The sequence below is a fragment of the Myodes glareolus genome, chromosome 2 (genome assembly GCF_982192425.1).
Source record: "Myodes glareolus chromosome 2, mMyoGla1.1, whole genome shotgun sequence".
Taxonomy (NCBI): Eukaryota; Metazoa; Chordata; class Mammalia; order Rodentia; family Cricetidae; genus Myodes; species Myodes glareolus.
Window position 1 is genome coordinate 75,580,767 of NC_142027.1, and position 20,128 is coordinate 75,600,894.

Consider the following 20,128-nt stretch of genomic DNA (forward strand, 5'->3'; position numbering starts at 1 on the left):
TCTTCGAGCTAGGTTTCTTTGAAGTGGAAGCTTCAATCACAGACTTGAGACCTCTTCAGTTGATGGGGGCACTTTTCTTACAGCGCTCTGAAGTACCCTTGTGGACAGTTTTCTATCATCCCACAATAAGGTATGCCATGCTTCTCACAATGCAAGGTGCTGATGACTCCCAAGTACATTAGCTTCCAAGCAATAAAATATTGTCCCGTATAATCTTTCTGGTCTTAATTTCTCCTCCAGCTGACACAGGCAGAAAGCAATGTAGATGATTTTCCTTCTTTTGAATTAAGTGGCATTTCTTCTGTGACTCGGGATTTGGTGTATCCCAGCACAATCAATGTGTATTCTTCAAAAGAATGTGTGTTCTTCTATCAAGTCAAGTGATCTGTAAACTGTTGATTAGGTTCTGAGCACTGTGGCTGGATAAGTTGTCCTAAATCTTTCTAGTTTTTCTGTACAATTATATCAATTATCATGAGAATGATGTTGAGATCTCTAACTGTATCTGTGGAGTTTGTCTCTGCTTTCAGGTCTCTCGAGTTTTCGTCCACATATTCTCAGTTCTGCTGTTGGCTTTACACACTTTTAGAAAGCTATGTCTTCTTAGTGGATTGAGTTGTATCGCTTCCATCATAACTGTCCTCATTAACTGATCATTTTCTTTACTTAGAACTCCAAGTTTTACTAAATATATATGAAATCTTGAAGGACAGGATACATCTACTGAACAGACCATTGGAACAGAGGTTTCTGTTTCTTTTCTCTTCTTGCATTGCTTACTCTCCCTGCACTCTCCCTATCTTTCCTATGACCGAACCTTGAAATGCATACATTTCCTCCAGAACACGCATCAGACAGTATTTTTACATGTAAGAAACAATGATACTTTTGCAAGTAACAATTGTAATGACTCATAAGCATTAACAACCTCAATATTAAGATTGAAGACTTGCTTTTTTAAAAAAAAACTTGTATTGGTGGGTTTCTAAATAATTAAAATTGAGTTTAAATAACTTAATTATTAAGCAATTTTTTTTTCAGAGCCAAATGTCTTCCTAGTAATGCCGACACCCCGTTTGATAACATTTGGGAGAAAAATACTTGGAGTGGTCATGAAAGAAACATCCTAGCAATGGCGTACTGCACACATCAAACAAGCTCTAAATGTAATGATTTTATTATAAGTGATTACCACCACCGGTGTCAAGGTGCCAAGGAGAGGTCACAGAACCTGTGTGTGGAGAGAGGCATGACTGGTTCCCAAGCGTTAGTAAGAGATGACTTTAACTTGCTGGTGCATCAAGGGAAGGGGTAAAGAGTGGGGACAGGTAAGAAACTAGGAATCCTAAGAATACACATCCTGCCACACACAGGCAGGGTGGGGATGGCCTGTGGGTAATCAGTGGATGGCTCCCCTGGAGAAGATGAACCCCTGCCTAGGCCTGTGGGTAGCCAGTGGATGGCTCCATCAGAGATAATGAATCCCCTGCTAGGCCTGTGGGTAGCCAGTGGATGGCTCCATCAGAGATGATGAATCCCCTGCTAGGCCTGTGGGTAGCCAATGGACAACTCCATCAGAGAAGATGAACCGCTGCCTAGGCCTGTGGGTAGCCAGTGGATGGCTCCATCACAGATGGTGAATCCCCTGTTTAGGCCTGTGGGTAGCCAGTGGATGGCTCCATCACAGATGGTGAATCCCCTGCCTAGGCCTGTGGGTAGTCAGTGGATGGCTCCATCAGAGAAGATGAATCCCCTGCTAGGCAAGTCCTCAGAAGCAGTGCTTTCTGCTTCCTTCCTATCTCTCCAGCTTTTCCCAGGCTCTCAGAGCACAGTGCAGTCCGACCGAGACTCGGGACTGATCACGATTTCCAGAGCTTGCCTCCCTACTTGGCACATGCTCTTTCCATCTTCTGGAATATTGCTCCTTCATCTCCAGTCATGTGCTTTGTTTGTTTTTACTTTTGTTATTTTATATCTTTGCTCTTTCTTTAATCTTGCCCATCCCCTTTACTCAAAGCAGTGATCCCCAGTGAGTTGGCATAGAATCATGTATGGGACTGATACACGTGTGTCATGTTTGCTGCGATTTCATTATCTGTCCTTCTTTCTCTTAAGACTGAGAGCTCAGAAAAGCTGGAAAACTTTTCCTGCTTGCTGCTGGTTTTTCAACACTTGGAGAAGAGTCTGACTTCTGAAAGGGGCTAAGAAAAAACGTGCTAACAAATGTATGAATGAGAGACTATTAGTAAATAATAATAATAAATAGAATTTTTATATGGTGCATAGCATGCAACAAAAGTTATTATAAGCACGGAACAGATTTGGGTAATTTAATCTTTGACATGACCTTTTTAATATCTCTGTTCTGTAGGTGATAAAATCGAGACCCATTGAACATAAGAGACTCGCACAACAAGCAGAATAGGTAAGAAGTGACTGAGCTAGGCAGTTAGAAGTATCAGACTCCTTTTGCCTCTTGGCTCTTTTCTGAGTTCTCCCTAATTGGTTGCAGTCATGGGAAAATAAGCACTCCCAAGTACATTTGTGACTGCAGTAACCTAACGCTCTCACTGTGCTATAATGGTGGTCACTCGGGGAACATTGCTATCTGGTTGAGGTTGCCGCCATAGAGAAAAGCAATGTGTTTAATTAAGTGGTCCTTGAAAACACCCACCAGGGCGAATGCATTCTGGCAACAGAGGTTGCTTTTGTTACTGACAGAGTTCTGCCACAGGTCATTAAGGTCTTGATAGATTTGAGGCATTTTTCTACCTGAACGCTTTCGTGCAAGGACAAGGCAAGTCTTCCTGGGTTTCTGATGCTTGGGGGTTTAGAGGCTTGGAGACAGGTCCTCCAGGGGCCCGGGTAGTATCAGTGGAGAACTCTCCCAGAATTTGAGGTGTGCTCTTGGTGGGTTCTGAGCCGTACCATGTGACAGTCACTGTGCTAAGCTTCCACAACAGCGTATAACAATGCTGTCACCACGGCACGCAAAGGGAGAGGAACCACACGACAGGAAGTGTGTGTAAGGAAAGGAGATGAGATTGTTTCAGCTGAATTAATACGGGACTCTTCTACGGATCCAGGGTCTCAGAAGGACAGGAAAAGTGCAGGCTGCTACGAGGAAGGAATGTCTTGCAAAGGAGAGGAAACTAGGTGAATACAATCACAAGATCAAAACACAGTATGAGGAATTTGGGGAGCTGTGAAAACGGATGGCATTTCTAAAGGGAGATAGCGGTAAATAGGGCTGGAGTGAGCACATGACTCACGGGGCAGCGAGAGTACAAAAGAAGCAGTGTGGAACCATGGCAGCCATGGGAGAGCATGCGTAAGACAGACAGAGAGGGATGCCTCTCAGATTTAGTGTGCAAAAGAATCCTGTAAACATGCAAGTTCAGGTTTAGTAGGTCTGGGGTAAGGACAGAGGGTCAACAGCGATATCTGCCTTCCAGGAGTTGCAAGTGCTGCTGACCCCTGGACCACAGCTTTGGCCATCGGGGTCGAAATCCACGCCAGTGTACAGAAAGTCAATAGAACAAAAGAAGCAGTAAACGGTGACGTGCATGGCCTTTATAGCCTTTAGTACCTTGTGATTATAAAGGGTTAGAAATGGACAATTTCCAGTTTTCTGGTCTTCGTCCCTTTTAATTATTGTTAGCTGTATTTTCCATTACAGAGTTGTTCTGGAATCCTTACAACATGAGACTGCGACAAGATGGAAGTGTGGCTGGCGTCTGTCCACCAGCATCACTCACCAACCCCCACAGGCCTTCGGCTATTTCAGTTGTTTCTGGGCAAAGACTGAATAAAGGCAAAGGAGCAGCACACGCAGAGAATGGTCTGGGGATTGAAAGTGGAAGAGGTCTCCGATCCTGCGCGGTGAACCTCTGACCCTGTCCCCCGCACACAAAAGACAATCAACAAAGGAACCCGGGGTTGGGCGCAGAGATCATTCAACCAATTTAAACCGCTGTGATCTCTGTGTCAGGGCGGGAGAAAACACAAAAGGCACCAAGCGCTGCTTAATGGAAAGACAACAAGGCAGGGAGAGAGGTGTCGCTAAGTCAGGCTCTCCTGTGACCTGTAGTAAGTGGTTGCCCTTGAACAGGTCATTTAATCTCTGGATTTTCTCATCCATAAAATAAAGCCAGCGGCTTTCATGGTCCTGCCCTTGCGGTCTGCTTGAGGAAAGCAGGTATGAAAGAGGCCACGTGCACTGCCCCTCCGCACATCGATGTGGCCAGAGCTAATTGTCGGGAAAATGGAGCACCTGAGTGCATGTTCCAAGAGAACCCTTGTGTCTTGGATTGGGTTTCTCTTGATGTCATAGTAGCACCATGACCAAAAAGCAAGATAGGAAGGGAAGGGCTTATTCAGGTTACACTTCCAGACCACAGTCCATCATTAGGGGAAGTCCAATGAAACGTAAACAGGGCAGGAACCTGGAGGCAGGAGTGGATGCCGAGGCCCTGTAGAGATGCTGCTTACTCACTTGCTCCCCACGGATTGCTCAGCCTGCTTTCCTATAGAACCCAGGACCACCAGCCCAGGGATGGCAGCACCCACAATGGGTTAGGCCCTCTGGTTTGACCACTGATTGAGAAAATGTCTTATAGCTGATCTCGGGGACGCACTCTGATGACTTCAGACTGTGTCAGGTTGACACAAAACAAGCCAGTACACCTTGTTTCCCCTGAATGACTTTGTTTTGTTTAAATTTCTATTTAGAATTCTTTATGTTGTTGTTGTTGCTGTATATGTGTGTGTGTGTGTATGTATGTATGTGTGCGCACGCATGAGTGTGTACATGTATGCAGACATGTGCCATGGCCTGTATGTGGAGCTCAAAGGTCAGTTTGAAGGAATTGTTTTTCTACTCTCTATGTGGATTTTTAGATTGAACTCATGTTGCCAGACTTATCCTGTACTGAGCCATCTTGAAGACCCTGGCTTTGTTTTATTTAAAGATCTCGGTGAACCAGTCTGAGAAAACTCTCTCACGTCAGCAGGAATGACCTGTGTACTTCTCCTTACCTCAACCAAAGCCAAGAAACAGAATTCTCATTTTTTTTACCATGTTTCTAGTGAAGGAGCCATGATGGACCCTTAAAGGGATGCCACATATGAAAGAAGTGGACCCTGTCAGTCAGCAGGCTTCAGAACAACACCAAGGTACACATTTTAGCCCTGACATGACAGAACACTTATCTTAGATACTGTAGCTTTAGGGTCCTCTTCTGAGCCTGGCCTTCTTATCTTTACACAGATAATGCTTTCCTTTTTGGACTATTACTGTGGAGACCACATGAAGAAGAGCACTTTAAATGCTACAGAAATAGTCATGGGTGTTTTTTCCTTTTCTTTTCTTTTTTCTTTTTGTCAAATAGTATGATGATGCTTCTACGCCTTTCCAGTCAATGTCTTTCTCCACCAGCATCTTTGGCTCGGTGCTTTAATATTAGAGAATCATCATAAGCACTTAATTTTGTGTTGCACTCACTGGCAGTTTTATAAAGAAATGGTTAAATAAAAGCTAAGCCACCTAGTGACTTTCAATGTGACGTCGAGGAACAATACAAAGAAAGTCCTGGGAGCGGCACCATTTAGAGATCACGGAAATTGCATGGATTCCTTTCTGCGGCAAATGCAAGGACAGCACTTATCACAACGTGGGCGACATTTTAAGTGTTCAATTAAATGCAATTCTTAAAACACAGCCATCTTTAGCAAAACACGGAAACTAGCTAGACTAATATATTACAAAAATTAACAGTGGATGTTTTTCTGTTATGAGATTAAACATAGATTAATTTCTAACGGACTGAACAATATGCTGAACCAAATCCATTAGCTCAGAAAAAAAGATTAAGCCGGGGGTGATAGTGCATACCTGTCATCTCAGAACATGGAGGCAGGAGGATTAAAATAATGCCGGCAGTTCCCTTATCTTAATTTTTGTACAACAACAATAATGCTATTATTGCTTCAGCTTCGTCCTTGGCTACAGCCAAGGCCCTGTCTCGGGAGAGTGAAAACGTGAAGGGGAACCCTGGCTTGTGCTTGTGCCGCTGTTGTGAGAGGACCTGGCAAGCAGGATCCACACCCGAGTCTTCTGCTACACGTTCACACCTTCGTTTCTGAGAACGGAGGTAGTGCTTCACCCCATGTGTGTTCTACTCTCTGTGTGCCTGACACGGGAAGCTCATCCGATTTCATGCGTTCGACAGACCGAAGTCCTGAGGCAGAAACTGGTTTGGTTGGGGAAAAGCAGGTAATGGAACCTACCCTAAATGGTTTTCACAAATGTGAAGGGGACAAGAATGGCTTGGCCCCTGCCACTACTAGTGTGTCTTCTCATTCAGGCGTGAAAACAGTCTCTTCCAACGTTTGTTCACCTTGAGTGTGGAGGAGGAGCCCATCTTCTCTGCCTCTCGCAGCATTGTAGACATGGGCACCTGGAGTGCACTGAACTCAAGAGGCCACATCGCCGCCATGTCTGAGACTCCACTGAGCATCAAGATGTTCTTGGTGCTGCTGCTGGCTTAATGGATCTCTTCTAAAAGTATGTATAAAGGTTTTCTAAATGTCCTCTTTTCAAAGGGCCCAGAAGGAGGAAAGGAAAAGAGAGGTTGAAATAAGCATCATTTTGTCTTTATAACTGTGTGGGCATAAAAATCCCCTTGAAAGGGTGGCTGAGAGCCTGGACCCTGACAGTTTCTCTCAAGTGCTTGTGCTATCTTAGTAAAACTAGGATCAAGAAGGAGTTTATGGCTCCCTTTCTGGTTCAGGCTCCCAGCTGCTTGGGCCACTGTCTACATCCATTTCCCACACGCTTTCAAACTCAGTTTTCTAGTATTACTGATACCTGTATACATATCAGTTTAGATTACTATAAGGGACTCACCCGGATTAATGTAGAAGACAGCTTTACTAATGCATTTTTACTTCCTTTGCTTTACATAGAAGTCCTATAGGAAACAGTCACGCTGGGCTGACTCCCCATTCTCTGATGAGAGTATCTGGACCCATTTGTAGAATGACATACTCATTCTGTACAAACAACGCAGGCATATTCTTTCCCCTCATATTGTCTTTAGTCCTGTAAGTGATGAATGGCAATACTCAGGGAAGGATCTAATGGGGTTGTAAGCATGTTTCCTACAGAATGTTTCTTCAATAAAGTAGGACTCTGTTGCCTTCTAAACAAACAGTGACCCAGTCAACTCATCCATCTTCCAGGCCCAAACCCAAAGTTAACTGATGACTTTTCTTACAGGCAATGAAGTGCAAAGATCCACTAAGCCTGGCTATGTTGGGTATCAGTTTTTCCTCTCGCCTCCCAAAGCATCCTTCAATAAACGCCCTTTGATAAACGACGCTGTTCTTAGCATTTCTCCTCTGCGATAGTAACATGTTAATCTTCTGTGACAACAGGCACAGCAGCTATTACAGGATAGAAGAGGAAGAATTTTGTTTTTTAAACCTTCCAGCATAGGCAAGACAGGGAGAATCAAGGAAGGCAGTCTGGGTCACAAGTCCAGAACAGGCGCTGCAAACATGCAACTTCCACCTTCGAAATCTTTCTAAAATTTTATAGCCAACTTTTCCATTCACTCCACCACTGAAAGAGGTGGCCTCTGTGAACCAAATGGCAGACTAATATTACATTAGTTTTTCATGGTGTAAAAGCTACAGGCAGGGCCCAGCTGAGCTTTGTCTGCCCTGTTAACATGTTTTCCACCACTGCCTCAAATTTAGACAATCTACAAAGTGACTGACTAGGAAATTAAGGTTTGGTCTGCTGTGTTTGCCAATTTTGCCAATATTGGTGTAAATAAATACTGTTGTGATGTTGAATTCAACTTCTACAGAATCTGAATACTTATCTTCCCTAACCTAAGTAGATTTCTCATTTGATGGGTCCAACATGGTTCTCGGCTTGAAGAGTGGGGAATAGACTGTAGATTTGTACAAATGAATTAGTGAAAAGTTTAAGTTATAGGCTTTCCTTTTCAAATTCTAGAGATGGGTAAGATACACATGGATGAAGGAGAAAGAGAAAGGAAGATGGAGACAAGATGGAGCAAAGGCAGGCGGAGGAGCAGGAGAGGAGAAGGAGGAGAAGAAGGAGAAGGAGGTGGAGGGGGAGGAAGAAAGAGGAGGACGAGCAGGAAGCGGAGGAATAAGTACGAGGAGCGGGAGCAGGATGGGGAGGAGACTACTTTTCACCAACCGTTAGTGCTTTGACTAGGAGAGGGCACCAGAGAAGAATTTTACAGTAGCATCGCATTTTGTGCTTTCAAAACCTCATCAGATATGAATTTAGTCTCATTTTATAAAGACACAAAGAGTAAAAAAATAAAAAATAAAAAAAATGTAAAAAAGACAAAATGTCTAAAGAGTTTCTTTTCCTTGTTTTCTGGGAAGGTATTTGGAAGAGCAGGATAAAATGAAAACCAGTCAGGTCAACTGGCATGGAGAACTGATTCTCCTTCCTGCTTGTTGGAGACTCCATTTTTCCAGCCTAGCTGGTTAAGCCTTCTGGAAACTCAGCCAGAAAAGCTGCCCTGCTCAAGAGACAAAGACTACACACTTTTTCCTTCTGTATGCAGCACTGGATCAGGCTGATTCCCCAGCCTAAAAACAATATTCACAAAACTCATCAAGAATTGAGATTTGTCTTTTAAAGATATTCCCACAACTGGGCAGTGGTGGCGCACGCCTTTAGTCCCAGCATTCGGGAGTCAGAAACAGGTGGATCTCTGTGAGTTTGAGGCCAGCCAGGTCTATAGAGCAAGTTCCAGGACAGCTTGGAGCTGTTAATACTGAGGAACCCTGTCTCAAGAGAAAAAAAAAACTATTTTCACTTAATATTATAGGTTCTATAGTAGACAGACACCCCCTTTTGCCTTTTTATATGTATTGTTGAGTAGGTGAAAGGTCACCCGCAAGGCAGTTTCTAGGAGGGGTAGAAAGGTAATTATCTCTATGTAGCATTCACAAAGGAAACCCTCCCTTTTAAGGGAAAAGGATGGTGTTACATGAGCAATAGACCTGTGTGTTCACTTGATTCTTATCCTAACGTTCCCCAGTGGTCTGCCTTCCCTATACCACATGGGTTCTCTAGCATCACTGTCCACACTGTAAGTAGAACTCAGACTACATATTAGACCTCAACTGGCCATTTTCTTACTCTTTCTTTCCATTTCACCTAGAATGAAATGACCAGCAGCTCGGTGTCATTACAGAAAGTACGCTTGTAATGGAGAGAGAGCAGAGCTGGGCACCTAGGAAGCTATTCCAATAGTCCTTGAAAGCCATGACACAGACCTGATCCCAGGGCTGCAGTGGTGGCTGGGTCGGAGTCCCAGCCCAGAAAGGTCACAGTTGAAGTCAAATGTGTCTATTCAACCAACTAAAGGAACCCTGTCTGGCAGGGGAAAAAAAATCAATAAAACACCATATACAAAGCCCAGAAGAGTTCTGTTAACAAACTTATCTCCCCTTCTGTCCCAGTGATATCAAGAAACACAGTTCCACTTTTCCTCACACAGCCATATACTCACTCTGTCAGGAGCCAGAAGCCTTGAACCGTCTCTCCAGAGGTTTGTGTGATGTGTCCCCTCAGGTCTTCCACAGCAGTCTCAATGGCCCCTGGCTGAGGGGGAGAAGAAAGCATTTCCCTTAGAGAAGACTGAACACACTCTGTTTTCGATTAGTTAGAATGGCCAGCACCTCATCCTCCTCCCCTTCCTCCTCCTCCAGGAGACTAAGCCTGGCTCTTGCATTTGCATACTCTGTTTCACTGTGTGGCAGAGAACTTGGTCTTGAACACTGTGTCTAACTGCTAGCTCTATGGAGTGGGCCAAAAGTGTTCCTGGGCTTATCTTCTCAAATCCTATGTTATCACATTGAAATGAAAACAGCCATTTTTAGAATACTTCTTCCAGAGAAATAAGTTTATCAGGAAGTTCAAAGCAGTTAACAATATATATATATTTTTTTTTTAAAAAAAAAAAAAACAGCTTCCCAGGTTTCAAGAGCACTTGGTAAAACACAAAACATAGCTCCCTGCCAATGTTCTAACCATCAGTGTGACTGACTCTGCAGCTCAGCTCTCTCGCCTCAGGTTTTAACATTCACAGAGTAAGTGTTCCCACGTCTGGGCCTGGTTCTATGAGGAAAGAGATTGACACCTGTCCTAGTAATTCATACTTCCCTAGTGTAATGATTCTTTAATATCTGTGGACATCAGAACCATGCTGAAACATTTCTAGGACTGTAGTTGGAGGTTTCTTTCCCACCCACCAATTCCCAAATAACCACTCAGAGCCTTCATATTAATTATAAATGCTTGGACAATAGCTCAGGCTTGCTACTAGCTAACTCTTACACTTAGATTAACCCTTATTTCTTACCTATGTTTTGCCATATGCCTCATGGTTTGTTATCTCTTTTTCTACACATCCTGTTTCCTCGGCAACTGACTGGTGACTCCTGACTCTGCCCTTCTTCCTCCCTGTCTTCTCAGTTTGATTGTCTCACCTAATTTTTTCCTGCCTTGCTATAGGTCAATCAGATTCTCTATTAACCAATGAGAGAAATACATATTCGTGGTGTCCAGAGGGTTATTCCACAGCAGAGGATCATCCCCACTTTCATATCCTACTAGCTTGAGTTGGTACTTGTATTTCTAACACATGTCCAGGTGACATTGTTGGTATGAACATGGTACTTGTAACACCCAATTGCTCTTTAAGCAATTATTCTCAGTGCTTGACTATATACCAGAATCATTCTGGAGCCTAAAAAAAAAATCCTAACCTGGGAGACATATTAGGCTACCTATCTTAGGAACTTAGTGGATAGGTACATAAGTACTTCAGGAATTTGTAAGAATGCATACTATCTTATAGGAGAATCGAAACAAGGAAAGGGTACCGGTGCTTCAGATGAGGCATGTGTGAGCGGTGCAGAGTTTGAGCTAGCTAGTTACTTTATCCACACACCAGCTCCTTGGTTCCTTCTGTACAGCCCACGTCACCCACAAAAGGATGCTATAATACCTGAAGTGAGGTGAGTGACAAGATTTGTCCTGAATCAGCTTTACAACGTGATCTCACTACTTGACTTTTTGGCTGCTGAACTGAACAAAACCTCGGAGCCACACTGATGACCATAAGCTCTATGGATCTTCAAGAAAATGTGATCATAGCTTTTATTACCAAAGATCCTGGCTCCATCATTATACTGGGTTTCATCTTGAGCTGGAGAGCCAACTACCACACTGAAAGATTTTTCTCTGTGTGTCATTGTCTGCAGCTGGCTTAAGGCTGGCCAGGAAGCTAATATTGGCACTTCCTGCTGGCTGAAGGCCATGTGCCATAAAATCAGGAACTTCTGGGGTTTCAGTCAATATACCTACCACTGCCGCCCGAGAAGCTAATACTGAGGCCACTCATTTCCAGGAACCCTGCAGGCACTCAGGCTAACCTGAAGGGAGTTCCCTATAGCCTCCTGGTAGTTCTCCCTTTGCCCAATCTTACATTCCTCTGAGGCATTCCGATTCTTCCGGGGCCCACTTTCCAAAGTCTTCCGAAATACAATGCTCTGATTTGTGACTCAGTGGTGGTATTTTCTCATACATTCTTTACATAATTTTAGCCTCACAAATATAACTTGGTAATAGAACCAATACTTTTCAGAAAAAAAAACAGTAAGTAGAATTGGAGAGTAATTAAATAACCCTAAAATAAGCATTTTGTTGAATGTTTTTATGTCATACAATTCACTGAAAATATGTGAGATGAATATAATACTGTATGAACCTTTAAAACCTTACTATCTTCCATACCAAAAGCAATTTCCAAATGCATAAAAATGAAGCATGGTCTGCATTTGATCCAGGTATATCTCTATGAAATTATGCTTCAGAAATTCTTGCACTTGTTCAAAATGGCATGAATGAAGAACTCTTTGCAGCCTTGTTTGCAGACAGCAATAAACGAGGAGCAACATGCAAACACTGATCTAGAGGGTATTATAGAATCTGTTCAGATAATACAGTATAGCTAAGGTATAGAAGCACAAAGTATATTGATAAAAAAGTAAAACAGTAGAGGGTAAGGTAGGCTGCCTTCCTTATGCAGAAATATGTGGAGTAATTACGTTCCTGTTGGCTGACACACAGCTAAAGTAAGCATAAAGAGGTCTATAAAACATATCAATGATGGTTTCCTTAGGATGGCAAAGCAGGAGATGGAAATTGACCATGGAAGTGATGCTTTCCTGTTTACCTTTTCAAAAGCTAACCCCTGAAGTGTGTTATCTATGGAAAGCTGTGATGCCCTCGACAGCTCTGTCATTGCACCATTCTTTGTTCTCAGTGTGAGCTCTGCTCGGGTCCCTTCTCTAGACTACAGAACACAATGTAGCCCGACACAGGAATGTGCTCCCTTTACTTTTATTATTGCTAATTAATACTTTTTACTTAATAAATTTAAATCTAATAATTTAGGATAAAAAATTTAAGGCACTTTGTGTCTTGGATATCAAGGTTTGGTCTCAGTTATCCTTATGGCTCTCTGGAATCCACGGGAAGTTACATGGTGTTCCTTATTAGTTTCTGAATTTGGTAGATTGTTGGGATAATGATTACTGTAACTGAGCTACTGGGAGATCCCATGGGACCCTGTACCTTAAACAGTAACAAACACTAAATAATGAAAGGCTTGACCATCATTTTCATTATTGCTTATGATAAAGAAAAGGGAAAAATCATACCAAGATTCAAGGACCAAATGCTTAATGCAAGTAAGCACTTAGTTCTGAGACTGCAGTCTAAGACAAATAGGAAACTATGATCAAATGCACCATCTTACAAAACACAGTAACTCTACTGTCTCTTACATTCTAGCCCTGTGAGGTTACAGGCAAGGCAAACCTTCTGGGGGAATTGCAAAGACTTGCATATCCATTTCCATGCATTTCCACAATCGAGGCCAGCCCAGGGTCAACGCTGACCCAAACAATACCCTCGACTTTGTCAGTGTTTTCATATTAGGCTCCTTGTGTGCAGAAAAAAAAAGTGGTGGCTCAGAAAACAGAGTCTCTATTCTGTCTCTCACATTTCTTTTGTGGCTCTGATGATGGCTAAACAGAGGCCATTTTGCAACAAACACATAAGTAAGAGCATTAGCTCAATTGGCCATGATCTGTAAAGGAAAAGAAAGTTTGTATTTTTTTTTTTTGAAAAAAAAATATGAGAATTCACCTTGTCGCATCATTGCTGGGGTTCTGCTTTCACAAAAGAACAAATCATCTTTATGACCCTCCTCAAGGAGTTTCACACAATGGAAGCTGAACAACCTCTTGCCCAGTGAGCTGTTTATTTTCTCAACTAAATGGAAGTTCACACAGGCAATAATAATAAAACTAATAAATGTATTTGTTCCCAATGTGAGGGCAAGTCACCGGGAACCCTCTAGCAAGAGGAGAGGGAAAGAGAGAGAGAGTATGAAAGCCAAATTAGTGTCATGGAAGCAATGGCATCTCACTACACAATGGGAAGTCCTGAACCTGCTTATTAAAGTCTCGCTGCTCACAATAGAACATGGGCTATAAAAAGGCCATGGGGAACCATTAATTAAATATTAAAAGATCAAATAGTTTTAGTCCCATTAGTTTGTATGTAATTTACATTCTCTAGTATAAATTTAGAGATAATTCTCCATCTCGAATCGCTTTCAACTTTCTGATAAGGTATCTGCAAATACAGAGCCCCACAGGGAGTTTAAAAATATCTTTTTCCATGTGGGCTAAGCATTGTTCTTTTCATAAAAAAGTTGCTTTTGAACATCAGTCTTCACAACCAAGATGATTATCATAATATACCTCAAGTTATTAGCTTTGAGGGATACTTTTGTTCGGAGAAGGCATGAGGCCTTTTTTTAGATATATCTAAGCAATAATAGCAGACACATTACAACAAGAGAAAAGGAATGCGAATGGACTGAGAGTGAGGGTTTTAAACTTTCACTTCTGGGACCTCCTAAGGTCCTCCTCATGTCCTAAGGTCATATGTAGTCCAGAGACAATGTCAGGAGTCCTGCATTGCACATATGGTTCCCAGACATGGCATGATCCTAGGGATGCTGATTGACTTTGGACAAGAAATAATTCATTCAGGTACTTTAGAAGTTATCTTAAACAAAGCCATAGAGGCATAATTTTCACATATAATAATAATGGCCAGCTAACCGCAGTAGGGTTTTAAGAGGTTAATAACTTATCTTATGATCTAATACTTAGGTGTGTGGTATAACGTCTGATATTACTATGCCAAAGTGAACACTTATTTGTCAAGAATTCCTATATCTATGCCATTTATTTCTTTGCAAATCCATCTTAAAACTCATAGATTTGATCATTCTCCTCCTTATATCCTTGTATGTCAATTCCCAGCACCCGACAAACAGAAAGCCAATGAATACCTTTCTTCCTTAGATCAATGATATGAATAGAAAATAGTCTAAATATTGAGTTTAAAATTAAACACATTGCAGTATATATTCCCAATATGGGATTCTATGGAACTGATTTTAAAAAATGATATCACAAAAATATTGTGGCCATATGAAATACTTAGCATATAACTCTAATTGCACAAAAAAATATATGAAAAGCAAAAAAGATCCACCCTAAAATGTATAAGATCACATGCAATAGATTGTTTATTTAGTACTGAACAGTGAGATTACAGTGACTTTTATTTAGCCTATCTATATTTTCTAATCTTTTATCAATAAATGACTTCTTGGGTTATGATCCTAAAGTCCTTTAATAAGATACTTCAGCAACAATTGTTTTGACTCATTCATTCAGTGTTCTTCCTAATTTGCCGTGCATATACCTTAAATTCTTAGCTCGGCAGAAGTTGACTTCACTGTGACTGTGAGAGAGAACCACGGGACTACACATCGGTAGCCCGGAGAGTGGTTCTAACCCTCAGTTTGCTGCTCAGTAGATTCTTGGGAAAGGAAAGTCTCACTCCCTATTGTGTTGCTGGAAATGAGTCACTTGAGCAGCAAGAGCACATCAGTACTGGCAGAAAGTTTACAGAAACGCAGAATCTAATTTGTTCACCAGCTGGACCGTGGCATCTGAGATCTCACTTCAGATCTGGGAAGTCATCACTTTCTGATAACTCTCACACGTCTGAAACTTCAAGCATCGTGGTCTTCCCTAATTATTCCTTGAGAAAGCCAGCCATCCTCCTCTTTCCTGCTACACACCCTTACGTCAACATTTATATCTCACCCCAGAGATGATGACGAGGTCACAGGCACCCTGCTGCCGTTTCTATAACCATTTATAGAATTGGGGACGCAAGCAAAAATAAGAGAGGAGAGGTACTGAAAATAACAATGTTTGAAATGTTTATAGATGTGTCGTATACTCTATGAATATTGACAAAGTTCACTTAGGGCTCTTTCCAAAACTTGTGTTTTATCTATACTTCTCAGGTAAAGAAATTGAGACTCAAACATATGTGCATGCATACATGTGCATGTACACACAAACACACACACACCCTCACACTTCTGCCTTCTTAATCAAAACATCTTGGATTTGATTTGCAAGCTAGCAAAACTAGACCATTCTCTCATTTATTTTAAAAAATAAATGTGTATTGGGATAATGTTCATCCCAGAATATAAAGGTAATCAGACAAAAATCCCTGTGCTAAGTATGGGATATTTCCTACTGAGATTTTGGTTACGGATTTTCCAGAGCTCCACAAATCAAGAAAGGTCATTACTCTTGGTCAACCACAAGAACTTAATGGTAAGATCCTGTTTATTGCTAAAAACATCACTTTGGTCATTTTACTTGGAGAAACCAAGCTCATACTGACCTTGAAACGTCTTCCCTATTGGGTAGCTTTTAAGAAACTGGGAGGTACTTTGTAGATTAATAAGGGAGTTGATCCATCAACAGTCTTTTGCAGCTGTGAACCCTGTGAGCTACAGTAATGACTAGTCTATGCAGTGGGGACAACAGTCGTTGGCTGTCATGGGACAGCCAGCAGCTTCTCAGTTGAATTTAAGACCTGCTTAACAGAAGGAAATCATGTCCATAAACATGGCTAAGAATTCATGGGTGGGGAGGCTAAAGGCCCCACTAATCTTACTTTGTGAAAGGGACATAGCACCAAGTATCTCCTGAATATTTATCTTTGTACTAAGAAAGTAGTACAACCCTCACCCCTCATTTAGACAGATTTTTTTAACGCAATATATGGTGATCATCTAGGAAGAGCAGTGGACATTGAAGTTCTTGAATTTAGGTGCTTCCATTCACCTGAAACTTGCTCACTCTTAAAAACGAGATTGATTTATTTTTATATCTCACACATGAGTAGTTTGCTTGCATGTGTGCGAATGCAGCATGTGAATGCCTGCTGCTTGTAGAAGCCAGAGGAAGGCATGAGATTCCCCCTGAAACTGGGGTTACAGATGGTTGTGAGCCACCATGGGGGTGCTGGGAACCAGACCTGATCTTCTGAAAGAACAATAAGTGATTTTGACTACCAAATCATCTCTCCAGCCTCCTATATGTTTATTCTTAAGACGAAGATGGCTTGTTTTCTCCTGCCTGCCCCACAGGATTGTATAAAGCCACATGGTTTGTTTGTTTGTTTTAAGAAACTGTAAATATCTAATGACATTTATTACATATTCATCCATTTAGTATGGGTCCGTGTCAGCTCATCTAAATAAGAACTACATGATTTAGCTTTGCTTTCCCTGTTTGCTTCCAAATGGGAGTTAGCTGCAGAGACATCCATATTAATTTCGAAAGGCTGACATGAAACCAGTTGTCTTATTTGCTGAAGATCAATTCAGGTCACCATGCACTACAGCACGGTCAAGGAAATTACTGCCCTGACTCATTTGCTGGCAAGCCGCAGCATTAATACCAACATTTCCTTCCATTACGTCCTCCCTAAGATTCTCCTCTCCCTGATGCATTGGCAAAGGCATAGCTTCTAACCGTGACTTGCCATTAAGATTACAGTTGGTGGCAGAGGTCAGTTTTCCCCCATGGGCTCTACTTGACCAAGAGGAATTTTGCCATGAAGATATTCCCTGTTCCTACTCTAAACAACCAACTGCCCTACCTACGCCAGCTTCAGGACTTCCATCACAAGCAAAGAAAGGAGCTGTGCATAGGTTTTCTGCCTGCTTTCATAGCTACACCAGCTTCCATCCCTGGCCCCTATTCTGCACCACTGTTCTGTATTTTCTCAGCAAACGCTGTCATCATCCTTATCAAGTTCCCAAAACTCCAAAGGATGCTTACATTTCCTTCGCAGTTCCATCTCAACTTAACTTTGCATATTCAATAAAGTTCACATATTTTGGAAAACAGACCATATGCTTGACATATGCAAAAAACACTCACATAAACACAGATAACATAGCACCTACCAAAGTGCCTTGCACATAGGAGTCTACGTAATGTTTAAATACACACATATGGGTTCACACTCACACATTCAGTTGCTTTAGTTAGAACTTCATCTTAAACAAAGGTATATATCATTAAAGTCACCAAATCAGGATCTGTTAAGTTTTGTAAATAGTCTCAGATTCTTGACTTCCAATTACTTATGATATTGGACTGAAAACTGTATTTTGAAGGGTCAGAGAGATGGCCAATCAGATAAAAGTACTTTGTTACACAAATCAAAGAACCTGAGTGGGATCTCCAGAAACCACACAAAAATCTCAGCATTGGGGGACACATGAGTAAGTCCAGCACTTCTGTTGGGAGGTGGGAGGTGGAGACAAGACAATTGGCCAGAAGCCTTCATGCTTGCTGGCTTGGAGTAGGCACCAGAGTAGAGGTGAACTCCACAAGAAAGAACTTGTCTCAAAGTAGAAAGCCAGAATCGACTTCCAAAAGCTGTCTTCTGCCCTGTATACAACACTCCCACACAAAAGAAAGAAAAAGGGAAGGAAGGAAGGAAGGAAGGAAGGAAGGAAGGAAGGAAGGAAGGAAGGAAGGAAAGAAAAGAAGGGGGTTATTTTTCAAGAAAAAGGTGTCCCATGTATTCATGAGAACTCTATTTGCTGTCATAGTTCACATTCCCCTATTTCCCTCCCATAAATTATGGCTAGAGCATTTATAAGAACTTTGAAGAATTGCAAAATATCAGTAAGTACAAAAAAATGAAAACACAAAGAGATGAAAAAAATATCCAGGAATTACGTTCTACTTTATCTCTGCCAGCAACTTAATAGCAGCCTTTTATACTCAGTACATAAGCCTTATCCTCATCCATTTCCTTTTCTTGTCCACTGCTCAAGTGAGAACTCAGAGCCCCATGCTACTGTTGCAAACTAAGGGTTTCAAGCTCTTCCTCCCATGATACAACACCAGCATCCTAGCATCCCAGCATCCCAGCATCCACCCTGAGATTCAGCTCAGTCTCAGCACCATTTTCCACTTCACAGTCTGTCTTTTTTTAAACAAAGTTCACAGCTTTACATTCTAGCTACCATGTTAGAGATTCTCTAGTCATTAAACATTAATTCTTTGGGGTCAAAGTTTGCCTCAGAGGAGGACCATACACACAAATATATAGAGGTTACAGGAATCGTATCTCCTTGAGGTTCTCTAAGAGATAAAAACCAGAGACTTGGCTTGCTGAAGCTACACCCTTCAGCAGTACAGTGGAGGTAAGGACAACTACATGAACATTATAGCCATTATTACAAAAGGTTTATAAAAATGTGTAAAACTTGGGCACAATGGAGTACAGAAAAGATTGTAAGATTTCAAAAGAAAAAATTGGAGAGCATTTAAAATCGCGGTTTTACCCGGGTAGCAAAGTACTTTCGTGAAGCATAGGGCTGGTGATACGGATTGGGGTAAAGCGTCGACTTAGTCACGCTCGGCTGTCTTGAGATCCGCCTTTGTCCTGGTTTCTTGCCCGAGTCCCCCTCGTCCATGGCCAAGCGGTCAGTCTCAGAAGGTTGGTCATCTCCCTCTTGCTTCAGGGACACTGGCTGGAATCCTTCAAAGCTCCCAATCGTTGACATTTCTTTAGCCTAAAACAAGCAAACAGAAAGAAACAACCCTTTCATTAGAGGACAAAGCATGCTGTCTGTACCCAGGCTGTGGAAAAAAAAGAGGTTATAACCGAAGAACTGCAGCAAAAGATCTTCCCTAATGGGAAACAGCCACACTTTGATCAAACAGAGGCACCTGTGGATAGGGCAAGGAGCACAGGCGTCTAAATTTCATCTGTGTGCAGGGCCTTCACCAGAGGAGAGAAGCGGGAACTCTCGGGACAGAGAAAGGAAACTGAGAATCACTCTGTTCCCTTACCTTTAACACAAGAACAAGAACAGAACAAGGGAAATGTACCATGAGATTACTCCAAGGTAATTCCTTTTCGCGATTTTCTGACATTTTTGTCTAAAACTCTACCTGGCCTTGTTTATATTTAAGAGTGAAAAGCAATGACAATGTAGCTCTGATCAGCTCCAGGGTTTGGTGTGAGGACATGTGGTAGTCTAAATAAGAGTGACCCCAATAGCCTCATATATTTGAATGTTTAGTTATCATGGAGTGGTGTTACCTGAAAAGAATAAAGAGGTGTGACCTTGTTGGAATAGGCGTGGCTTTGTTGAAGGAAGTGTGTCACTAGGGATTGGGCTTTGAGATTCAAAAAGCCCAATCCAGGCTCAGTGTCTCTCTCTCTTCCTGCTGCCTGTGGAGCTGCAAGCAAACCCCAGTTAAAGGGCTCCTTTTATAAGAGCTGCAGTGACCATGGTGTCTCTTCATAGCAACGGAACACTGGCTAAGAGAGGACAACCAGAACGGGCGTATTTTCAAATCAAACGTCCCAGTTCTAAAAATTTATTTTAAGGAAATAGTTTGGAAAAAATTCCAAACACACACACACACACACACACACACACACACACACACACAAAATCCCATGTATTCCATGTCCATAAGTTCTCTCATCACATCATTATTGTAGGATAACAGGTCTGAGTTTCTGATTTGAAAACCCACCGATCCCTGGGTTTATCCCAACCTTAGGACC

At 42.0% G+C, this 20,128-nt stretch overlaps 1 protein-coding gene across 2 annotated transcripts in view; it reads right to left on the bottom strand.

Annotated features, from left to right (window-relative positions):
• Tprg1 (tumor protein p63 regulated 1) overlaps positions 1-20,128 on the bottom strand; it is a 139,762-nt gene that overhangs the window by 91,367 nt on the left and 28,267 nt on the right. For both annotated transcript variants that reach the window (XM_085685370.2, XM_085685371.2), the window contains 2 exons: positions 18,891-19,121; positions 9,570-9,661 (listed from right to left, as the gene is read on the bottom strand). In XM_085685370.2, coding sequence (XP_085541496.2) covers positions 9,570-9,661; positions 18,891-19,121 — 323 coding nt within the window. The remainder of the gene's footprint in view (positions 1-9,569; positions 9,662-18,890; positions 19,122-20,128) is intronic.